Here is a 25,149-nt window from a genome sequence, read left to right on the forward strand (position 1 = left end):
TACATGAGTCGGTTTCCTGCCGTCAGGAAACCAACAATACTTTCGGATGTTGATTGGGAAAACGTTCCACGTTTAGACAGCACCGCCAAGACACATTACTGCTGTAGTTGTCATGCCAGGCCACTAGATGGCACTGCGACTTTTGAATGCCATTGAACACGCATGCACTTTTGAGTTTTAGCTTCCACCTTGTATTAAACAGTAAATAGTAAACCGTTTCCTAAACGTAACCAGGGGCGCCGCCAGGAATCTTGGGGCCCCATGACAAAAAATTAGGTTGCCCCCCCCCCACCCCCCTGTGCAGCTGCTGTTGTCATTTTTTGAGTCTATTTAACCCAAAAAAAGCATCACAATTTTAAAGGCTTACATCTGCCTTGCTTTCTCTGGTTCGATACTGATACTAGCACAATGTTTACTGCTCATGAATTTAACATCCAACAGTTTGTAATTGGCAGGGTCCAATTTTTTATTTTTTTATTTCTATGAACAAAAAATAAATAAATAAATTGTGGAGGGCCCCCTGTCGGTCAGGGGCCCTTAGAGTTGTCTTAACTTTCCCCCCCTATACGGCGTCCCTGAACGTAACACATATATTCCTCATCAGAAATCGCGATAAACTGTTCATGTTAAGTAGTACAGCATAGCATACGGTCCGCCATTGTTTTTCTTTTTATCTGCTCGTACTTGTGCAGAATAAACTATGTAGCCTTCCGTTCTTTCACGCCTGCATGAGTTGTTACAGAAATGTTTCTCTCTGGTTTCATGATGTGAGAGACTCCGATCACCTGTCGTGTGAAAGAGCGGCAAAACGTTACGATTCAGCTGAAGAGTGACGCCATGTCAACGGAGCTTTAGCAGCAGTGGTTAAATTGTTTTTTGTTTGTTTGTTTGTTTGAATATCTTTCTCGGATACAACGCCAGAGAAGCTCAGGATAAATTAGACAAATATGGATGATCAAATAGAGCTGGTAGCAGAATGCTGATCACTATTTGTTCATCTACATCCTCAAACTAGAATCTTTTAGCATTAGCTACACATTTAGAAAGCCTAGTTGATGAAACTTTATGCATCACTTAACACAATAACCAAAGTGTTTAATATGAGTTGTTGTTTTTCTTTTGTTTGTTTGTCAAACCTCCGATGAATATAAAGCCGTTGATCAGGTTTTACAAAAAATAGCTCATTGCTCACAGAGGAGGTTGAGTGGAAGGAAAAAAATCTGGCTAAAAGACCAGCATGTATTTCATTTACACATCCAACACTTTATATTTCAGATTTTGATGTGTTTTCCTTCTGCCTTATTATTTATTGTTTGTTTGAAAAAAATATGTTAAGGGCTCAAAAAGTGCTGGAGATACTTCAGTCACCTGTGTCGTGGAAAAGAGCGGCTTGACTACAGCACAAATGTTGTGGTTTAACTGATTAGTGACTCCATTTCAACGAGGCCTTTGCAGCAGATTGTTCAAGACTCATCAGCTAAATACGTGTCCTCTGAGATTTTGAAACAGGACAGCCCCAATGCCACGGCTGCAACCTCGTCACGTCCACAGCACAGGCTGGCAAACCTCCAAGTAAATCAATTTAATGCTCTTAGCAGACAACCACTGCTCTGTTTGCAGCCAAAAAACATCTCAGCACACAGCTGAGATGGGCGATACGCAGCCTCCACCCAAACACGGGTCATGGCAGAAGAGCCAAGCAGCTTCCGCTTCTGACCAGCACCGACACTGTCAGGTTTGAAGAGCCTAGTGGAGGGATTACTAAAGCTGCAGTTCTTCAAGACGTTGCACCTCGATCTTTCACAGTAAGAACCGAAGAAGGACAAATCATCGGACGTGACAGATGCAGTTTGCTTGAAACGCAGAAAACTGTTAAAGAAACTCATGGAGCAGAAGAGAAGTCTGGAGAAAATAATAAATCGCTTTCTCCATCCAAATCTGTCACTCCATCTTCTTCAAACACCAAAGTAGAGCTTCCTAGTGAATCTGTTTTAAGAAGATCTGAAAGACAGATTAAAAAACCCAAACACTAAACTTGTGATGTTTTCTTTTTCTTTTTTTTTTTTTAAAGAGGAATATAAAAAAAAAGTTAAATATTATGTTTGTCTATATTTACCCGTGGTTGAAGTGTTAATTAAATTTCTACTTTAAATAAGAACTATTTATTCTTAATGTATTGATTGTACTTTTAAAAAAGGAGGATGTACTTATATAACTGTTATCAGCTTTAGCCACTAGGTGGCAGTAATACCCTTCGTCACACGGTGAGTGGCAGAGAATTAAAACAGTGTTGGAAAACGGCTTCCCATTCTTTCTCCACTGAGACACAACGACCTGGTCTTCCCACAGGATGGGGAGGAATGCGTTCACTTCCAAATTGCACATATAGGCTAGTTGAAAAAAGCTCTCCAGCACCATGAATGGCTTCACCCTGAAATAAAGGTTGTTCAAATTCGCTTAGATCTAGCAAAATCTACACTAGGGTTGTCTCAATGCAGTGAGAAGGGGCCTTAAATAATAATAATTGGGCAGTAAATACATCCAAATCAGATCATCTGCTTAACGATAACGACGACTCTCAACAGTCTCTCCACTTTAACTGCCTGAAATTCAGCATCTTGGAAAGATATCTACACTCTGAGATTCATATTACATCCTAGTTCCCTCTGGGCAACATGCAATTAATGAGGCACATCTGATTAAAACGTGAGCAAACCGAGACCTCAGTGGACGTTTCCTTATCTATCAGATGGACATAAAGCTGATTTCTGACCACATAAACCAGGTCTCACATAAATGGTTGTGCATTGGCAAAATAGTTTGTTTAGTCAAAAATGAATAAATCAAATCTTGGAAGGCAACGTCTCTTACGGATGTTTTTGTGTTTTTCCTCTCAGGATGTGGGTGCCGGTTTCCAGACGATTGCGTTTTGTGGTGGAGCGTCCTTCCCAGCGCATCGTCCAAACAGCTTGGATCAGCTAGAGGAGAGCGAGCAGCACTGACCATCATTAAGGCTTGAACTCATTTCACCTGTCTGGAGTCTGACAGGAGAGACTCCCGCACTGCTGCACACCGGATGGCCAGGAAAACCTTATAAAATAACCCGTGTCTGAACGTGTCTGAGTTTATGTGCTTATACCACATATAGACATACACAGTAGATCACAATGGTAGCAACGACTGACATTTTTAAAAATGCTTCATTTCACTGCAGATGCGTCTTTCATGTTCCTTGATGTCGTACATGTTTAATCTTCTTCTCTCCTGTTTTTCACTGGGTATTTTAATGACTATAACTTTCATCCCTCTGAACCAACATATGAAATTCCCGAGTTGCGATCACAGCTTTGTGTCATATATCCGTAACCTGCAGCTTAAGCCTGGGATCAAATCCATATGTGCATTCCCCACAGATTAGCAAATAGTGTGTGTTTTCTGTTCAGTGGACTATTTTTGCCCTCCCATTGTGAGTGTTATCTGGAATAAGTACATTTGGAAACTCTCACAGTGGTGTAATCAAGCCGAAAGAGGAAAAAGGGAACAAAGATTATACTGAGGTGATCCTCTGTTGCTGTCACTTTGTTAATAGATTGTGTGGGATCATAACAGTATGTTACTGTATGTTGTGTCCCGATAAAAAGGTATAAAACAGAAATGCTGTTCAGGTGTGTTTCTTTTTTTTCTTTTTTTATTTAACTTCCTGTTTTTGTTTCATGTTTAAATTTAAAATGTTTGACATTTTCTGCAGTCTTTCAGTCATCTTTATCTGCTACTATACCACTAAAAATGTCAATGTACTAGGATCTTAAGAGGCCAAATCACGGACACATGATGTTCACTTTGACTAGGCCATTTTGACACATAAAATGCTTTGGTGGAGGCCATTTAATGGGGGCTCTGGTTGTATACTTCCGTTTGGATCAATTTCCACCTCAGTATTAAATCTTTTATGGACTCCAGCCGTTTTTTGTGGTTTATATTTAGATCCATATTGTTTGGGGGGTAAAATCTGACAAGATTCTTTGAAAAAAATAAAATAAAAATCTTCTCCACAGCATGATGCCAGCACTACCATGTTCCATGATGATGTATCCAGAGTGATATCTTCCTCCACATGTTGTGTCCTCTATCCATTGCAAACTCTGTGAATTTATTTCAACAGTCAGTTTTTTGCTACCCTATTATATTATACTTATACTTTCTTCGGAAAGAAAGAAAATCTCCAAACAGGTTTGTTGCATGCTTGACCAATAGTTTCCCTGCTGTCTCCAACCTGAGTTGCTGATCTCAGCAACTCCTCCAGTCTCGGTGATCTCACACCTGCAGATCACACCGGCCATGATCTGCAGATGTGCCGTCCTCTTTTGTTTGTTCACTCGTGCTCTCTAACAAACGATTGAGGCGTTCCCAGAACAACTGCATTTATTCAGACTGAATTATGCACAGAGGGATGCTGATTATTAATTAATGGACTTTTGTAGGCAACTCTGTTGCACTGGATTTTATTGAAGAGTGTCAGAGGAAAGGGGCCTGAATCCAAAAGCATGGTTTCCGTTTTTCAATTTTTGTTTTGTAGAAAAAGACATGAATCCTTTTCCTTCCAATCCACAGTTGCACTGTGATTTGGTGTATTACATAAAATCTAAATCAAATAGCTACATTAAAAGCCATCATAGTAATGGGTCACAATATAAAGTGAGTTTTGTCGTCTTCGATGTTCGTAGCATCCAGTCGCCGAGGCTCTTTGCTCATGTACAGTTTTAGTGTCAGACCAGCACTCATTAACTCACACTGCCTCCGTATGATTCTGCAAGGCTGCAGACCCAAAATGCTTTTTAAAAAAAAAAATTATACTTTTTTTTTTATTTTTTTTTTATTCTTAGCATAGCTGTTTTTATTTTTTAACAATGGAATAATTGTGTATCAATACCTTCTCTTGGGATGTACATTACGTTGCTGTTGTTAGAATTATTTTTTCTTTTCTTTTTTTTTTTATTACTATGTTTAATTTTGGAACAAAAACAATTAATGCGACAAATTTTTCCTTCGGTTTCGTTCTACATCCCTAGAGACAATTTAATTCTGGGAACCGGAGGCGATTCCCGGCCGTCTTCCACGCATGTCCCACTGCGTGGGAGACTGTGTGACAGACGGGCTGCAAATGCTTGAGGAACCCCTGAGGAGGAAACGGACGCTGTCCCTGGGGAGACGGATGTCATGATTTCTTTTGTGGATCTGTTGGTGTCATTTTTAGAGGTTTAGTGATTTTAGTTCAAATCATGAGAGATTTGCTCAGATTTGTGCAGCACAAACAGGACTTGTTCACATAGTTTATTTACTAAAGACATTTACTATTTGATTTGTTTAATTTCATTGAATGAATTATGTATTTCTGCCTCCATCTAGCTACCAATCAACCAACACCAAACGATAAACAACTGAGGTTCTACAAATAGACACTATAATAAAACTTAGATATTTTCTCTTTGTTTTTTTTTCTGGAAAAATTGGGTTTAATTTCCTCAAATAACACTAAAAATGAAAGTCGTTTTTATTTTATTTTATTCTATCTAAATAAAAATGGATTTAGGCTGGAAACGATGTGCAAATATTAACATTCCATATACGAAAATGTTTCTAAATCTTTTAGAAAAAGCTCTTTAAAAAATCCAACTAAAACGGTTGATTTTAAATATACTTTAAAAAATATTTGCGGCTCTTAACCGGTTTTATTTCGCTGGACTGGGGTCAGAAATGGCTCTTTGGATTGTAAAGGTTGCAGATTCTTGATCTTTGGCAATCCTGACACACCAAGCTGGATGATAATCCAGGTTTACTTTAACACCACACAAGATGTAAAAAACAAAAAAAATCTCCAAACCTCCATGTGATAAATCTAGAGCACGCAGTAACATGATCTCCCTAACCACCATTTATTTTAAGGCTGGTGTGGAAATCCTCAGCAGGCGTACGAATACAGCATCTGTTAAGGCTGCTGTAAGATGGAGTACATCCTCATACCCTAAAACCAGTCAAAAATTTATAAAACAAATTTTATTCTATTGACATTTAATATCATTTGAAATGAAAATGGCTCATAATGCTGTGAAAGAAAACTTTCCACTTCAATATTTGTGTGTTTTTTTTTTTTTTTTTTTTTTTTTTTTTTTGAGAGGCATGGGTGGGACAGTTTAAAGAAAATAAAACAATACATTTGTGTCAAGACAACAAATGCAGCTTTGTGAAAGATCAAATTTGTGGGCAAATTATGTTACAAACTCTAAAATGAGACAAAACAGGACTGTGCAGAAGTCTTAGCTGACAGTATTGTTGATGTTGTAATCTTTGTCATCAGAAATAACACGTTTGCCAACAAGAAACAAATAAATAACATAAGAGAAAAATATCCTGAATAGTGAAAAATATTTTTAAAAAATCAGTCAAAACAAAATGTTTTTACAAATGGCGTTTTCTATCCGTCAAGAAATCAGTGCAATGATTCAAGAGAGCCTCCTAGAGGCCACAACAAAAGTTATGGCATCATCACTTCAACCACAGCAGGGTAATGACATCTTTTTAAACTGTTTTTAATTATATTACAGCTTTATTTTGCTGTGACTTTTTGTTTGTCTACTTCTGCTAACTTTAGTGATTTTCTTTTATGGTATGTTGCTTATTTTTAAAACAGTTAAATATTACTTCGTATCTGTTTAGCTTGTATTAATTACAGGAGTAGTTTTTGCTCTTCATACTTTGGTTCATTTTTAGGAGCAGAATTCAAAGAGGTCAAATTATTGATTATGTATACATCGATTGGATAATGAATACTCAACAGTACATGCCATTAAAAAAAACAAAACAAAAAAAAACTCAATGTCTTGCCAATCTGTGGGCTAAATGCCCGGCGCCGTGGAGGAGTATGGAGTGCCGTAATATGCTGATGTGAAACGCTTGTGTGAGGGGTAAAATATATATATATATATATATATATATATATATATATATATATATATATATATATATATATATATATATATATATATATATATATATATATATATATATATATATATATATATATATATATATATATATATATATATATATATATATATATATATATATATATATATATATATCAATGTCACATCAGTTGGAATGGCTAATAAATAAAAATTCATAAACACAAAAACGAAGGACTATAATTTTAGGATGAATTAGTCAGTTTAGTTCCTGTTACTTAATATTTCAGTAAACAAAAATGTTTTCTCAGTTTCACTTGTTGTTATTTTGTTAATTTTAGTTAAGTATAATAACTTTGCACCACACACTCTTTGACTTTCGGTACCTAAACGGAATAAAAACATTTTCCCTGTTTCTGTCACTCACAGTTTTCTTCTGGCTCTGACTTATCCCACTATGCTTCAAGTCCTCAATTAGTTATTCTATCTGCTTGTTTTTTAACTAGTCATTGATTTTATTGAGTGATATTAACATGCACTTTGGTTCATCCATGGTTCCTTTTGGGCAGCATTTCAAGATGTATTTTTCCTTTCATTCCCTGGGGTGCAAACACACAACCTGAAAAGCTCCAGACGGTTTCAGACAAACAACCAAACCTCTCTATACAGCAGCCGTCGCTCCAGATGGACAGATTAAGAAGTTTCTCTCCCTCAGACGGGGCTTTGAGGGAGGACTGTAGGTACAGAGGTAGAAAAAAGGTGACAAAAATAACTGAAGCGCTCCAAAGTCTGCAGCCAGACCTATGAATCTGAATATTCTTCATGTGGCACTGGGAAATTCAGGATAGTCTCCTACTGGGAAGTGTCTCACACCAATAAGGAGTTCTCGTTTTCACTCCATCGGCGTCATGATTGGTTTCCCGAGCAAGACAACACATATCTCACAGGAAAGCAACGTGAAAAAGAAGACCGTCTAGGTTTTTCCAAAATAAATCCCATCAACCCTCTCTTGAGGTTTTTACAGAAGATGACAGCAGAACAAACCGAGCTACCACAGGTTTTATCTGTCAGTGCAGGGTGGAGAAAAGTGTCTTTGGAGATTCAGGAAGAACAGACGAACCTTCAGAGAGACCGGGGCAGATGTGAGTGCTAATTACGAGTCAAACACTGAAACCGGTTTTTGAAGTACAGGAGGCCGTTTTTTGTACGTGTGGCGTCAGAGGAAGCTGGAGGGTAGCGAAACTTGGCGTATGTCTTGTCGCTTTCTGACTGGGTGACCCATGGTAGTTTGATTTTGGTTGCGTGATTGATGATGACGTCGTCACAGGAACCAACATGGAGAGATCCAAGGCCGTCGATGAAAAACTCTAAAAAATAATAATAACAACAAGAAGAAGAAAGGAGAACTCAGAACATCGAATCATTCATCATTTTGGTTTGTCTTTTCGATAATATCACATATTCCTATAAGAGATAGTAAGCAGATTTGCTTAACTGCATATTACATACTGTACTGATTGGTTCTTCTCTACCAATAGAGAAGTGGTTACTGTGGTTGGATGAAAACGATCAGTATGTGGTATGTGAATGTTTTCCCTCTAAGTGTTTCGTACATGATGTGCTGGAGCGTCAGGGTGGCGGCAAGCACAGACATTTCAGATCTTCTGTCAGAGTTAAGCAAATGTCGGACACATATTTAGCAGCTGAGTGCGACATAAATGCTCTACGCCGCAAACTATTGTTTCTTTAGATAAATATGTGCACTCACATTAGTTTCACTACACACTCACATTAGTATAGCGCCACAGAAATGAAGTTTATGAGAAAAACTGCATAAAAAGTGTAGGTGTCAACACCTACATCTCCCCAGAGTGTGATACTCATGCACTGCAGAGAGGATATGAAAGTTAAATTGTTTGTCAAAGTTTAAAATAACTACTGCAGCTGTTGCCTCAAAGCTTTTCTAAAAATATCACAGTGAACACTGTGTTTCGTCTTTCCCTTACATGTGCAGAGAGAACATTAGGCGAACCCTATTTTTAGTCAGGATTGGATCTTCAAATGTGGTTTAGATGATCCAGAAAGGAATAAAATGCCCATATTTTTTTTGCTGTTTTGATAATAAATTTGATCTCAGTGTTTTTACTGTACTCACCCAGGTGAGCCACCCTGGCGAGACGGGGGTCAAAGCCGACCTGCTGGACTTTATCCGTGCGAGCCAAGAAGAAATTAATGACCCCATCCGTCACAACGCAGTTAGGAAATCCCTCAATTATGTGATGAAATCCTCTTCTCATGTGCAAACAGTCTCCGTCTTCCTCTCCTGGCTCGATGGAGATGGTTTGTCGGTAAGTAGCTGTGTACCCTGTAGCTTCTCGCACTGCACCCCCAACCTACAAGAATGGAAAACATGGGGTCAAATCTCTGCGATAAAACTTTGTAGACTCATTTTGAGCAACAATTTATCTTCCAGGCCACCAACCAGATCCAGAGTGGTCCTCTCTAAAACGTCTACGAGCTTCTCCAGCTTGGTATTGGCTGTGAAGAAGAAGTCATCGTCCACCCAAAGCACATATTTGGTTGTGACTTGGGAAACAGCCAGGTTTCGTCCAGCAAACCAACCCTACGGCAGAAGAGGTTTGAGCTCTACAGACTCAGAGAGAATGAGCTGCAGCAGCAGAGAAAGACTAGCTTGCTTACCTTCCCAAAAGGCATGATGTACTGCTCGATGTAAGGCCCAGAAATGGTTTTTGGGTTCTCGCTGTCATCAGCAATTACTATCGTGACTGTGGGGTAGTATTTTCTGATGCTGTCAATTAGCTTTTGAAGCTTTTCATAACGCAGGAAGGTCTTTGTCGCTACGGTAACAAGCGCACTGACGTTGTACTCTGCAGAGGGCAGACAGATTTTATGCTAAACACTCTTCCTGCAGAAATCACTGGTTTGGTTGTGACAAATAAAAAGATCCTGCTACTGTACCTTCCTGAGGTCCAGTGTCATAAAGTTTTGGAGTCACTCCATGACGGATCTTGATGCTGAAGGCAGCTTGATGACCTTCTGTCTCAAACTCCACTAAGGGACACAAAAAAAAGTGATTTGTTTCCTCTCTCTTTTGGAAAATAATGACCCCTCTAAATGCAAAGCTAATTAAAAACTTTACATCCACTCACTATGAACAGGTACATACTATTTTGTGCTTTTAGAGATGCATTTGAACAGTATGAAATATTTAAAAAATATCAAGGATCAAACCATCATAAACCATCATAGGATAGTTTCATTGTGCGCAAACTGAAAGAGGATTTGAAAAATGGGGAAAACTGTAATTAATTTGCTAATATTTTTTATCAATAACCCCTTCTAAATCTGAAGAGGTCTTACCTGTGTCTGCAGTGTTGGGATGAAACATTGTGTTTGTGTAGGTGACAAACTGCAGCTGTCGGTTCAAGTTCAGCAGCAAACTGCTGGACAGACTCATATGCATCCCTCCATCACCTTTTATTTTCACTCCCTCCACTTCTGCTGCTACGTTTAGTGTTCCTAGCGTGGCAGTAATGTTTATCTGCAGCAGGATGGAAAAGGAAATGGAAAAAGTTACAGAAATCCACAAATCTGGACAGCAAATATAAAACAGGAGGATACTCACTGTGTAATGGTCTCTGGGAAGATCGTGTAAGGCCAAGCCTGAAACAATAAGTTAGTTGTTTTAATTTGACTTGCAGGAGTTTTCAGTTTTTCAAAACAGCGACAGATGCTGCTTTGGGAAATGTCTTAGCCAATTGTAAAGATTACTTCACTCACAAACAATGCAGAAAAAACGTTTTAATTCAAGAATCCTGTTTGAGAGAAAAGAAGTGTCATGGTCCCTTCAGTTTCTTCCTGTAATTGTTTTAGTTCTTCTTTAATGAACAAACATACCGACCATACCCAGTTTGTGTCTGTGATTTGGTTTTGAACTCTACCTCACCAAATGTGACAAAGGGGAGGCAGGATAGAGACCTGACCTTATTGGCTGACAGACAGAGAATCTTGGTCAATAACGTTATTCTGATTCCAGTCTTTCTAGATTTAATCAATATGTGGCAACAAAATTGTTTATTTTCAGCAAACTGCAGGTAAAGCAGCTAGTTAAGTTCTTTGTCAAGTAGTTTAAGAGTTGTTACAGATCTTTTAAACGTCTGATGGAGCTCTGCTGTACGGTGGCCAAAAGACACGCGCACAAATTAAATGCGGCAAACAAAAAGCAAATAAAATGCAGCAAACAAAAAGAGAGACGCAAACAAAAAAGAAGACACCCCCGAATGAAATGCAGCAAACAAAAAGAGAGACGCACTTCCGTTTTCAACACTTTTTGTTTGCTGCATTTCATTCGGGGGTGTCTTCTTTTTTGTTTGCTGCAGTTTATTTGCTTTTTGTTTGCCGCATGCATGTTTTCTCTTTTGCTGCGCATTTGCACCTGTCGGCCACCGTACTGCTGACTGACGTTGAGGTGCTGTAATTTGTTGCAAGAGTTTCTAGTTTCATCCTCTAGGAATCCCGAACATGACTGCGTATAAAACAGACATGATGTTTCCCCGGACCTAGTGATGCAGATTATCTTGTTTGAGATATTTATGATCAATATAATTCTCAACAATGCATTTTAATTCCTTGAGAGGATTTCTACATTTCTTTAAAGTCAAAATCAAACACTTTTCCAGGAAGTATTTCCAAAATCCTTTTATAGCTAATTCTAAAAGTATAAATGCAAAGCATCCCATTGAATTTATTATATATTTCTACGATGGTTGGGATGAAAATAAAGAAGCACACACCCACAGACTGGAGGAGAAATGGATGGATTAGCACAGGACAGATGAATAGACAGAACAATTTATGAACATCCAGATGGATGGATGAACAGGTTCTGTAGTAATTGTCTCAATAGACTGAAACCACAGCGATCACTCAAACCTTTCTCTGCAAACTGCATGGCTTGCAATGAACAAATACTAAAAACACAGTAAATACTTCTTATTATAATTGTCTTGCTGCAGATTACCAGTCACACTGGTGTAGATTTTTGCAGCTCCCTTTTAAAATCTGGACTGATTAAAATTACTTTAAAAGATCAGATGAAAGTCAGACTTTTTGAATCCAAATATTTTAAAACATTGAGAAATGACTCAAGACTTTTACACAACATGAGTAAAGGTGTCGGGTAAAGTAATACCTGGGATGATGATTGTTTTCAGGGGCCGTACTTCCACCCCCTGTGTTGGATACTGCAGGGGATTGTTGGCCTCGGCGATGATGAGCGTGTCTGCAGCAGTCTTGGATCTGATGAGGAAGGTTTTTGATCAGAACTATGCAAAAAAGCAATCAGATAATCTTGAAACCAACTCTTTAAGAGAACAAGCAGAAAGATTATGTTTAAAATCTAGTTGGGGTGGTTTGCTCTTTGAAAATGGCTGCCAGCAGCACAGTGTATGTATAGAAGTATTTAGTCCTCGACGCAGCCGTCCCAGCGTTCTCTGGGACTGTCTTTATTTATTTCCTGTCTGAGCTGCTGCAAATAAACATCACTAGTGCCTCAACAACCTTTTACAAAAACAGCCTGTAGCCACAGAAAGTAGCACCTATAAACAATGAACCACTAAAGACAGCTTTATATATAATAAAATATATAAACCTGAATAATAAATACACTTTTATGGACGGAGACATTCAGTGTCACTGTCACTTCAACAAGGCTTTGTATTTCCTGTTTTCACTCCAGGTGAGAAAACAGCTCATGTCAGCAACCCTTTTGTCTGATTTGAACGGACTGTGTTAATTATGTAACTCATTATTGACTAGATATTGTTGATATTTTATGTCTGCAGAGTTTTCTATCACATTCACTCTCCACATATTTAATGATTTATGAAGGTACTCAAGCTGCAACCACAAGCTGCAATGCAATTACTGGTAACTGCGACTGCATGAAACAGACCAACTCAAAGTGAAGCACAGTGGTGACATGGAGGGAAAAGTCCATCCATCCCTCCAGAGACAATAATTTGCTGGATCACTAATGTCCACAAGGGGCCAGTTGTAGCAGAATGCATTAATAAAACCCTCTAACAAACTCTTAAAATATTAAATAGCTTTCTCTAAATTAAATTAGTATTTCTTAAAATTGATATGGATTTATTTATTTTTATTGACGTAATTTGGTACACTGTGAAACATCAGAGCCACCACATCTACTGTCTTCTACTCTTTAAATCAAATCCATTTGGTGAGTTTAGATTTTGAACCTAAATGTGTGAGTTTGTGAAAGATACTCACGTCAAAACAAAATTAATAACTTTGTTATTCATTTTGTCAAACCTCCAAGAGTTGAATAAATTTGTTCTTATTTTAGCACTTAAAAAAATGAAAAAGGAAAATGACGGGAGCGGGAACTATTTCCCAGAATGCTTGGTGGTGTTAGGTACTGGGGTTTTTGGTTTCGTTTTAGTTGTGAGTTGGGTTCCTATTTGTTCCTACCACTAGAGGGTGCCAGAGGCTGCCGTCCCGGAGGGGTGTGTCGGATCTCCCGACACACCGGTTGCTGATCACTCATCTGCTCGGATGTTGAAGAGGAGCTGACCGACACCCATTCAACGCCTGAGTGTTAACCTGCAATGGTAGCCCGAGCCACTGAACAAGAGCCTCTCTGTGTTTACCTGAGTTTTTCTCTCGAGTAAATCACCTGTTGCTTGTCACTTTCAGGTGCCGCTCTGGAAACGTGGAGTTCCCTTCCGAGAACTTGTCCCGCTTGTTCTTACCTGTCCGCCCTCCGCCGCAGCCTTCTCCCTCTGGACCCCTGGAACCTCAAAGGACCCACTCGAAGACCTACCCGATCCTCGGCCCGGAACCTTCCCCCAGCTCGTAATCCACCTCGCCACAAGTAAGACCACTCCTTTTCTTCGAAGCTCCCAATTCCCATGACCTAAAACTCACCATCTCTCTGTTACCTTCCTAGTGTGTCATTCAGACTGCGAGCCGTTCCCTGGGAGACGCTTCCCCGCCCGCGATACCTTTCTCTGATTTCTTTGTAAAATAAACCTTTAACGGAACATCTATTCTCCTGTCGTGTTCTGCATGTGGGTTAGGAAAGTTGAGCCAAACATGACAGAACACTCAGGCCAAAATCCTAGCCCAGCGGACGCGATAAGGAAGACTTTATCTGAACAACACTCTCTAATTCAGTCCCACGAGTCCGCCCTGCAGGAGCTGAGTGCTCGCCAAGCTGAAACCAATCGCCGCTTGGATGAGTTAACCACATTTCTACGGAATTCTCTTCCGCAACCCCCGGCACCAGAACCAGTCGCTACTCCGGATCCAGTTCCACCGGCCAGAACCACGTTTTCAGAGATCCGCCCGCCGACTCCTGAAAGGTTTTCTGGAGATCACAACAAATGTAAGGGATTTATATTACAGTGCTCCATAATATTTAATCATTCGCCCCAAAGTTTTTCACATGATAGCTCGAAGATAGCTTACATCCTGTCCTTACTGTCTGACCGCGCCCTATGCTGGGCTGAGGCCCGTTTTCCCACACCCACTAATTATGGTTGCTCTTTTGATGAGTTTTTAAAAGAGTTTAAACAAGTTTTCGGTCAGGACCAGGACACAGCCTTTAACTCACGGGAGCTATGGAATTTGAAGCAAGGGCAACGAACCGTTTCGGATTTTGCCATAGACTTTAGAATTAGAGCAGCCGCTTCCGGCTGGGATGCCGCAGCTCTTAAAAGTGCGTTTTTTCACGCCTTAAACGAACCGATAAAGGATGAATTGGCCATCCTTGATGAACCGCAAACTTTAGAGCAGTTAATAGCTCTATCTATCCGACTGGATACCAGGATCCGTTCCCGAGTCAAAGAAAGAAACCGAAGAGTCTCTGCGGTTAAGATGTTTGCTGGCCCCTCGATTACTCTGCCTGAATCCCCACCACCAAGGGCTGGCGATCCCGAGCCCATGCAGATTGGCCGCACTCGCCTCTCTCCGGAGGAGAGGCAGAAACGCATGGTTTCCCGGCTATGTCTTTATTGCGGGGCCCCGGGCCATTTTAGTGCCACCTGCCCGGAGCGTTTAAACCGTCAGGTCCGCCAGTAAGAATGAGGAGGCTGGCGGACCTCCCTCTTAACAAAGAAACTCCTCGCCTGTTACTGCCGGCAAACCTCGCCATCGGCAGCCATGGTTTCCCGCTGTCTGTTTTCCTTGATTCGGGGTGCGAACGAGATCTTATGGACACAGCATTAGTCCACCAGCTGTCTCTAGAGACCGTTCAGTTGCCTGTTCCGCTCCGAGTTACAGCTATTGACGGACAGTCGCTCCCCCGAATCACTCACCAGACTAAGCCGCTGCGTCTCATTATTTCCGGTAACCACAGCGAGTTGATTTCTTTTTTTGTCTTCCCCACCGCTAACTCATCTGTGATCCTCGGTTTTAACTGGTTGCAACGTCATAACCCACATATTAACTGGGCTGACAAACGTCTCGAGTCATGGTCCACTTCCTGTCATGCTTCCTGTCTCCGCTCTGCGTTTCCCCCAGGTCCTCCCACGAGGCAATCTGAACCAGCAGCCTCACTAGATCTGTCTACAATTCCCTCAGAGTACCATGACCTGGCACCAGTTTTCAGTAAAACCAAGGCCCTTTCACTTCCGCCTCACCGTCCATATGACTGCGCCATCGATCTCCTACCCGGAGCACCCCTTCCATCCAGCCGTCTCTATAACATCTCCCGACCTGAGCGGGAGACTATGGAGAAGTATATTAAGGAGTCGTTGGCTGCAGGTATCATCCGCACATCCTCCTCTCCTCTAGGGGCGGGATTCTTCTTTGTGGGAAAGAAAGATGGCTCTCTCCGTCCCTGTATTGATTATAGGGGTTTAAATCAAATAACTGTTGAGAATAAATATCCTCTGCCCCTATTATCATCTGCATTTGAACCGGTCCACAGCTCCACCATTTTTTCCAAACTCGACTTAAGAAACGCGTACCATCTTCTTCGCATTCGTCAAGGTGACGAGTGGAAGACGGCCTTCAAGACTCCGTTAGGTCACTTTGAGTATTTGGTCATGCCTTTTGGTTTGTCTAATGCCCTGCTTTTTTCCAAGCACTTGTCAACGACGTGGGCTGAGAGACTTCCTTAATGTTTTTGTTTTTGTGTACCTTGATGATATTCTCATCTTTTCTAAGAGCCTCTTGGAACACTGGTCGCCATGTCCGTCTGAACCTCCAGCGGCTCCTGGAAAACAGACTGTTTGTGAAGGCAGAGAAATGTGAGTTTCACAAAGCTTCAATCTCCTTTCTTGGTTATATTCTAGAGGCGGGCAGATAAGACCCACAGAGGAGAAGATCAAAGCCGTGTTGGATTGGCCCACCGGACTCACGCGTAAACAGCTCCAACGGTTCTAGGATTTGCAAACTTCTATCGTCGTTTCATTCATTACAGTCAGACTGCCTTACCCTAACATCACTAACTTCAACCAAGTCCAGTTTCTGTTGGACCCAAGCAGCAAAGCTGCATTCAAGAGACTTAAATCCTGTTTGCGTCTGCGGTCCTTGTTCAACCCGACCCGCGAAGCAGTTTATTGTTGAGGTTGATGCCTCTGACACGGGGTAGGAGCAGTCCTATCACAGGTTTCAACACTGACGGCAAAACTCACCCTGTGCCTTTTTTCCCGTAGGCTTTCTCCCTCGGGCGAAACTATGGCGTGGGCGATGAGAACTGTTGGCCATCAAGCTGGCCTTAGAAGGTGGCGGCACTGGTTGGAGGCGCTGAACATCCCGTGCTGGTTTGACGGATCATAAGAACCTGGCTTACCTCCAATCTGCTAAGCGACCAATCCTCGGCAGTCACGCTGGTCCCTGTTTTCTCTTCGGTTCAATCTCACCATTTCCTTCTGTCCTGGTTCTCGTAATATCAAACATGATGCCCTCTCACGTATTCCCTCTCCAGATGACTCCGACAGAGTTTCTACCACCATTCTGCCTCCTAGCTGTGTGGTAGCATCAGTTTCTTGGGAGATCGAAGATCTTATAAGACAAGCCCAGCGAACCGAGCCCACTCCCGAGTCCTGTTCCCCAAATAAAATTTATGTTCCATCTACAGTCAGGTCCCGTTTTCTACATTGGATCCATTCCTCTAAGTTTTCTGCACACCCGGGCATCAGCCGTACCATCGCTCTTATTAACCGGAAGTTTTGGTGGTCATCTATACATAAGGATGTTAAGAATTCGTTTCTGCCTGCCCTGTTTGTTCTAGGAATAAATCCTCACCGACCTCCCTCGGGCCTCCTCCAACCTTTACCCGCGCCCATGGCGATTGATTTTGTCACTGGCCTTCCCTCTTCTAAAGGTATGACAACAATCCTTACCATAATAGACCGTTTCTCTAAGGCCTGTCATTTAATTTCCTCCGTCTGCTTTTCAGACAGCTCAATTACTGGTTAAACATGTTTTTCTGGCATTCCAGTGGAGATTTTGTCTGACCGAGGACCTAAGGTTTCTGTTCAGGACATCTGGGTTCCACCCACAGACCAATGGCCAGACTGTCCTGGGTCCCGGCTCCTTCATTTTGGATCCATCCCTTATAAGGGACTACCGCTGTCGCCTCAATCCAGCTCTTCTAGGGCCAGGTGGCGACCATTAAGGGGGTACTGTTAGGTACTGGGGTTTTTGGTTTCGTTTTAGTTGTGGGTTGGGTTCCTATTTGTTCCTACCACTAGAGGGTGCCAGAGGCTGCCGTCCCGGAGGGGTGTGTCGGATCTCCCGACACACCGGTTGCTGATCACTCATCTGCTCGGATGTTGAAGAGGAGCTGACCGACACCCATTCAACGCCTGAGTGTTAACCTGCAATGGTAGCCCGAGCCACTGAACAAGAGCCTCTCTGTGTTTACCTGAGTTTTTCTCTCGAGTAAATCACCTGTTGCTTGTCACTTTCAGGTGCCGCTCTGGAAACGTGGAGTTCCCTTCCGAGAACTTGTCCCGCTTGTTCTTACCTGTCCGCCCTCCGCCGCAGCCTTCTCCCTCTGGACCCCTGGAACCTCAAAGGACCTACCCGATCCTACGGCCCGGAACCCTTCCCCCAGCTCGTAATCCACCTCGCCACAAGTAAGACCACTCCTTTTCTTCGAAGCTCCCAATTCCCATGACCTAAAACTCACCATCTCTCTGTTACCTTCCTAGTGTGTCATTCAGACTGCGAGCCGTTCCCTGGGAGACGCTTCCCCGCCCGCGATACCTTTCTCTGATTTCTTTGTAAAATAAACCTTTAACGGAACATCTATTCTCCTGTCGTGTTCTGCATGTGGGTTAGGAAAGTTGAGCCAAACATGACAGGTGGCTTGTTTTTATATTCTGTGTTGCACCGTGAGTGAGATGGAGGTGTGTTACATTGATGTGACTCTTGTGGGGTTTTTTTAAGGATGAAGTTCATGTCAATGTTTGACAATAATGTCTTGTTCACACTAAGTGGTGATAAATTAAATTCACTGCGATGTCTAATAAAATTCATTATCAGATTAGACATTTATTCACACAATTTGTAACAAGAATGTCCATTGTTCTAAAGTGATACAAGTAGTTGTTTTAACTTCATATTATGATTGAAAATAATAGAGAAATGTGTTCTGTTTGACTGGGTGAGAGAAGTTTTGTCTTGCATATTGTAAAAATAATTATTCAGTTTAAATTGCAGCATTAAGTTAGAGCTAACAATTTAAGATTAATGGACTAAAAAAGAACTTGTTTCTTGCTCATAAATCAACTTAATGAACTTTAATTTCTGAGTTGAAACCAAAACAATTTTCTCGTTGACCTAAATTGCATTTCCAAGGCGGACTTTTGTTTTCAAGTTAAACCACCTTCAAATGTTTTACAGCGTAGTATACAGATAAAAAGTGCTGTGATTTAAACGTATAATATAAGCACAGAAGTCCTTATCTTTAGGGTTCTGTTTATGAGGCTCCCTGGGGGCAGAAATGGGTCGACTTGGCCTGGAGTTTGACACATGTGATCCAAACCAGTCCAGTCCTGTCAGATGCTTAGAGTTGCTACTATTGAATGCCCCCTTTTCATAGTTTTACTTGTAAATAAATGTTGAACACCATGTTTGTTTCCCCTTCACCACCAGACACCAATTTGAGTTGGTCTACCACATAAAATCCAAATAAAATACAAAAACATCTGTAAACATCTGTTTCCTTCCTGTTTGTGTGCTTATAGTTCTCAACGCACAGTATTTTACTGGAAGTGCCTTCCCAAAAAAACTAAGTTTCTTAAATACCTGGAGCCTCTTTCCAGGCGCAATTTACAAGAAAAAAAAAACCTGAAACTGTCATAACAATTTACAGTGAGTGAGTCTCAGTTTATTTTAATGGAGGAGAAAAATTTTCCCGTCACTCACGTGTAAAAAAATTATTCTGTGGGGAAATAAATTTAAAACAGCTAAGTGTATGAACTCAACAATAAAATTTCAAGTTGATGTCTTCACACAAATATATTTAGTCAAAAATATTTATATATATTTACAAGATATTGTAATTGTTTTCAGAAAATAAATTAAGTACTACGATCCTATCTTTTTAAGTTCTTCCACCCAATGAAAAACTGTCTTGTTGTCTTTTAATTTGATATTTAAAAACACCAAATATTATCCATAAGCCATCAGAATAATTTTATCAGTGTGATGTTCTCTGTTTTTCCACAGAATTTAATTGATCACTTGATTTTGGTAAATATGGCCAGTATTTCTTTTTTCACGATATTTCTGTGATTTTCTGTGTCTATGGACGGACAAACAAAAATAATAAGAAGTGCCCTAAAGAGTTTTGTTCCCAGACTTCACTGTAACTTCTTCTCTACCTCAGTTGGAAACCTCTGTACTCTTTAGCTCGTCTCGTCTTCATTTCCTCCAGCTCAGAGGCGTCAAAGGCCGTGTGCAGAGAGTGAGCTGACACCCGCGGGAACAGCAGCTGGGCAAAGGGCAGGTTTACTCCTGGACTCTCCCCCTCACAAACGCACCCATTACGTGCCAGCAAGCTGCGTGGACAACCAAATTCACATGTTAGTAGATTTTGATTCACACATGAGGCTAAATGACTTCATGGCACCAAGAATACAAGGCTTACCCTGCTACACTTTTCCTAATATGAAAGGGGACGCTGCTTAACTGATGGTCCGGTTCTGGCAGCTTCTCCTCCAGGTGCCTCTCTACTGTCGGCCCTAGCCGCTGCCACAGGTCTACCGTGTTGTAGGCACGAGTGGGCCATGAGTGGAGGAGAGCCAGTACCAGCACCACAGACACCAGGATGGCGAGCAGCGCTGTCTTTCTCAGGGACCGCATACTGAAACCTGTCGCGCAAGGTGTAGACAAGTGACCCTTTAGTCAGGTGTAATTGTCAAGTGCACACACCATGAGGCATTGTGTGCCACTCAAAAAACCTCAGTGGCATCCAAAACATCAGTGAACTACAAAAGCTGGGAACTATTATGATTAACGTTCACATAGACAGGAAATGTAATCTGTATATTTTTATGTTTAAACAGAGAAAATGTGTGTAATCGGCCTTTATTGTCTCAGTGATAAAAAAGCAAAAACTCAGTGATGACTGGGTTTTTATAACTGTAATGGATGTTTTCCTCTCAAAGCTAGAAGAAAACTGGTTTCAGGAACCTTTGTACTTATGCTTCATTATGGAGATGTTCTATGTGTGAATGCTTCTGCCAAATGTTCCACCATGTGGAAATTAATTTCAATGAAACGTTTTTGAACCAAGGAAACAGTATAAACAACACTGTCACTATGCAGCCTGTCATGATATGAGTATTTTCTATACCTATGTGTTATTATACAATCAGCAGTTTGATTTCTAAGAACTTTCCTCTCATGGGTGAAAATAACAGGGAGGTTTTTATTTGTATGTCATGATTTGGTTGTATTTGTTGACAATTCAATTATTTTTGTGTTTTGTCGCTTTCATAGCATTCAAAATGTTCAGTTGATAATCATTTCAACTTATAACTTGGTTTTACTTTGATTTTCAAACCATCTTCTAAATAAAAATTTAGATTGTTTGTTTCTGATTATTATTACAAAGATGGCATCACTGAACGAGCAAGAGAAAAGCTCTGAGGAAATATTAGCCATTTTGAAATAATTGTTTGAAAAGCTAAAAAAACCAACTCTTTTAAGAAAATAAACTGTCTGATCGTTTATTTATTTTCACATTTGTCTTATATTCTGTCAGATGCTGAGATTTGTGTATTTAAATATGGAGATGGACTGTTTCCTGAAGAAACACTTTTTCAGGAAATTGTTTTCTCAGTTTCTTGAAGTTGATCATCCTGAAAAAACAGTTGGCCATTTTTTTTAAATTTATTTATTTTTTTTCTTTTCAGGAAAAACGGCCTCCTGTTTTTTCAGGAAACTACAAATACAACAAGGCTGCTCAAAGTGACAAATGTCATTCTGTAAATATAGTTTTTGCCTGGAAAACTTTCTCTGAAAAGAAAATTCATGTTGTATCCTCATCTGAAATCTGTAGTGTTGTTATTATTTTTAGGAAATCTAGTAAAGACTTGGTTAGATGTCCAGTCCCTCAGGCCAGTTTGAATAATTATATTTTCCCATTAGCCAAGCTGGGAAATGAGTGTTGGAATAAGTGGTCCAGTGACAGATCCAGATCTCAGTAAGGTGTTCTGCTTCTTCTCCTAAAGTGTTTAAGGAGAAGAATGATGATTTATCATTATTCTATTGATGATAAATACAATCCTTGAGTGAAGAATAATCAATATAGTGATGTAAATAAAATCTGAAGTCCAACAAATACACTTTAGATTTGTAATAAAACCACAGATTGTGAGACTGAATTTAAATAAACATGCTTTGTATCATTTATTATGTGTTGCGCCTGACTAAATATAGACAAACAGTCCATATTAAAGTCTAGTTGTGCTTGTTGTTGACATATTTTTATCTTAGTAAATACAGCATTTTAAGAGTTAACCATGTTGACGTAAAGGAATTTGCATCCGGTTTCATTTATTTTCTTGGCCAGCATTGTTACTCTTTTTTTTCCTTCCACCATTCTAGTTCCTCGCAGCCACACATCCTTTCTAGAAAAATACAATAAGGTCTTTATCCTCTCGATGTGAGAAGCAACAACAAAAAATAAATAATCTGCTTGGGAGCTTCAGCACTTCGATCGGTCATGTTGTCCATGTCCAAGTGAGAATTCCTCCATTTGTGAAAGCAATGAAGAAAACACAATACAACCAAACAGAATCCATTACAAGCCTCCAGATGTGACGTAGTGTGAATGGAGCACAACACAAGCCTCTGTGTGTTGTTGGGTCTGAGAGACACTCTTCTTTTGAACAGATGCCTGCAGCACAGCTTAGGCTATAGTAATCATTATACAACATATACTGCATTTTAGAAAAAAAATTAATTAATCTACTCAAATTTTACCTCACTGGCTCGATCCAGTCAGAGAATTATTAATCTTTGTTGGGAGGAACCAGCATTTCCAGGAACCAAGCAGGCAGTGATGTGTACATGTCAGTTTCTGCTCCATCTGCAAGGAAGTTAACAAAACAATCAACCCAGTTATTCTGGAAGTTCACTATTAAAAGCAGAGTAACTTTGTTTTGTTAGTTTTAATTACTTGACTGATTTCATAATTAACTTTATCATAGTTCTAATCTGATAAATATACAGAAAACTTCTTACTGAGTAGCAGAGGGTGCTCATAGAAAACGTAAAAAATGCATGTCTCAGGTTGATTTTTAATAGATTGTTTAGACTCCTTAGTTAATGAACATTAATATAAATCAACAGCCCTTTTCCTCATTCCATGTATCAGGATGATTTGAGTTCCCACCGCTGTGCATTTAAAGAAGAAGTGTGCACGTGCAGACAGAAATGTCTCAAAATAATCTTAAGATGTTTTCTAAATTTACATGGCAACATCGCAACTTAGCATAGCGCAAATCATTATATATACATATATTTTTCAATTTCAGCAAAGCATGGCAGTAACTTCTACCTGCTGCGATAGTTTGTGCTGAACTCTGTTATGATGTGAAGAGCTGAAAGCTATAGCTAATGGTCGTACAGACAAAACAGATATTGATCATTCCCCTTAACTGCTTGAGTATTCCTTCAATACACACCACTGGAAATCGATGTCGGCAGGACAGAAAGTTTACAACATTTCCCTGTTGAAATGTAATGTTTTTGTTTGGTTTTATCACAGGATTGGGACACTGATTAATCCAGTCGGGATGCTGAGTGTTTAGTAGATTTAAATAGTAATTCTGGTTTACTAAGACCTGCACTTCTTATGAAGCAGGATGACTTGCAGGATGTCAAACAAGTAGGGCCTACATCCTGCTTGATCGGTTTAGTTTCTTAAACTCATCTGTAAGTGTATTCTACAAAGGTTGTGCTTATGGGTATAACTTTAAATATGTAGTTCTCTACTTGTTTTTTTTTATTATTATTGCAATTGGTTTGCAAACTTTTTAATGGTATCTAATTGGATTTTACTAAAGCTCTCTGGATTGCAAAACATCTCCTGTCAAAGCAAGTTTTTATTGTGTTAATTCTTATTAATGACTTTGCTCTCCCTGCATGCAAAACTTTGGGTCATCCATTACACTCCAAACACGACAATAAGCACTCAAATATATTGTTTTTACCATCAAATTATTGTTGATGCTGAAAAAAATCAAAATTGATGAAAAATGTAAGGGAGAATTATTTTTAACAGAAATGAGGCTGATGTTACAATTCAACACTAAAAGGAAGTTAGCACGTAAAACTCCAATGTAAAGAGGGGGGACGAGGGGAAGGAGTAAATGAGTAAAAATAAAATAGGAATATAAGGTTTTAAAAAGGGCAGAAACAGGACGACATGCCTTTGTCAGTTTGGTGTCACAGTCAACACCAAGGATGCCTGCTGGTGAGAAGTGGCTCACAGACAGGAACTATGAGGAGCATTGTTGGGATATTCTGAGGAATCCTCCCAAAGTGGCAGAATCACCGCTCATTTGGGTCCATGTTTCTAACGCCACCTCCCATCCACCGACCGAGATCTGTGATAAAAATGGGAGGACAACGCAGTTCCGAAACAGCGGGGTTTGAAATGCCAAGCAGCAAGCAGGCCCATTAGCCTATACCTTTAACGGTGAAAAATACTGCAGGGGAGCTCCATGTAAAAGGCGAATGCACGCTTTACATCCTAAACCCATCTGACAAACGCAACCTCATCCATTTAGGCAATCTCTTGCAGACAAATACTTTTTTTTTTTTCTTGTCTGCTGCTTAAAAAAAATGACTGCCCAATGTTCATCTGGAGCTCGAAGCATCGTCAAAGACATCCTCCTGAGAACGGGCCCTTTTGTCTTTAATCAGTGGCTTATTATTGAAGGAATTAAAATGAACGGGCTTCTCACCTCAGTTAAGACGCGCCCCAAGACGTGTCACCTCCCTGCAGCACATAGCGCTCCCCTGTAATGACGGATCTGTTCCACGGCGGTCTGATGGAAGTAAAACCAGATAAAGGGAGCAGACGGGGTAGACTGATAATAAGGCGGCCGCCGCACATCGCAGCACACAGCAGCAGCAGCACGAAGTGGATGGACGTATGCTCCCCCTGCAGCAACAGCGGCTGCAGCGCAGCGGAGAGGCACCGCACCTACACGCCGAGAGAACAGAGGGATGTCTGAGCTGCACAAGCTCCAGCCTGCACTGACAAATGAAATGCTCATTTGTTTTACAATACTCAGTTATACTGGAGCGTGTTCACCTCAAAAGCATAAAATGCTTAAAAAAAACAACCCCAAAACAAAACATCGCTTTGTTGCAGCAATGTCAGAGTGTACCCTGGCCAACCCCTTCCTTCTGCTATTCTGCACACAACCCCCAACTCTTCATACCACTCAACTCAAGATGGGTGTGGCTGTCAATAAAGTAGAATATGATTGTAAATGTAATTGAATGGCAGATTCCCGCATCCTACACTGAGCCTACTTTGAAATGTGTTTCGGCCTTTTCAGAGCAGCGCAGTTCCACTTATCAGCTGTTTTTTAGTATGTAGTAAGAACAATGGAAATACATTACCCCTTAATGATCAGAGTACTTTCACGTTATTTGTACTTAA

At 40.4% G+C, this 25,149-nt stretch overlaps 2 protein-coding genes across 4 annotated transcripts in view; one reads left to right on the forward strand and one right to left on the reverse strand.

Moving 5' to 3' along the window:
* arhgef25b (Rho guanine nucleotide exchange factor (GEF) 25b) overlaps positions 1-6,196 on the forward strand; it is a 31,065-nt gene extending 24,869 nt beyond the window's left edge. For all 3 annotated transcript variants that reach the window (XM_044123423.1, XM_044123424.1, XM_044123425.1), the window contains one exon: positions 2,898-6,196. In XM_044123423.1, coding sequence (XP_043979358.1) covers positions 2,898-3,002 — 105 coding nt within the window. In that variant the 3' untranslated portion in view covers positions 3,003-6,196. The remainder of the gene's footprint in view (positions 1-2,897) is intronic.
* A 939-nt stretch (positions 6,197-7,135) lies between these two features.
* Positions 7,136-24,882, reverse strand: b4galnt1b (beta-1,4-N-acetyl-galactosaminyl transferase 1b). The gene is made up of 12 exons (XM_044123427.1): positions 24,443-24,882; positions 22,455-22,560; positions 20,113-20,335; positions 19,847-20,023; positions 12,175-12,281; positions 10,609-10,646; positions 10,344-10,524; positions 9,942-10,034; positions 9,663-9,850; positions 9,445-9,585; positions 9,118-9,355; positions 7,136-8,329 (listed from the first exon to the last, which is right to left on the reverse strand). Exons 3-12 carry the CDS (start codon positions 20,325-20,327, stop codon positions 8,112-8,114), a joined length of 1,596 nt encoding a protein of 531 aa, XP_043979362.1. The 5' UTR covers positions 20,328-20,335; positions 22,455-22,560; positions 24,443-24,882; the 3' UTR covers positions 7,136-8,111.
* Between the last annotated feature and the right edge of the window lie 267 nt (positions 24,883-25,149).

The sequence above is a fragment of the Gambusia affinis genome, linkage group LG07, assembly GCF_019740435.1.
Source record: "Gambusia affinis linkage group LG07, SWU_Gaff_1.0, whole genome shotgun sequence".
Taxonomy (NCBI): Eukaryota; Metazoa; Chordata; class Actinopteri; order Cyprinodontiformes; family Poeciliidae; genus Gambusia; species Gambusia affinis.

What these genes read in the sequence shown, in the direction of transcription:
- b4galnt1b (XM_044123427.1), bottom strand. Translation starts at nt 20,327, where the DNA reads ATGCGGTCCCTGAGAAAGACAGCGCTGCTCGCCATCCTGGTGTCTGTG. An exon ending in TGACACTGGACCTCAGGAAG is followed by an intron (nt 9,851 to 9,941) that starts GTACAGTAGCAG and finishes TGCCCTCTGCAG; the next exon opens with AGTACAACGTCAGTGCGCTT. An exon ending in ACATCATGCCTTTTGGGAAG is followed by an intron (nt 9,586 to 9,662) that starts GTAAGCAAGCTA and finishes CTTCTGCCGTAG; the next exon opens with GGTTGGTTTGCTGGACGAAA.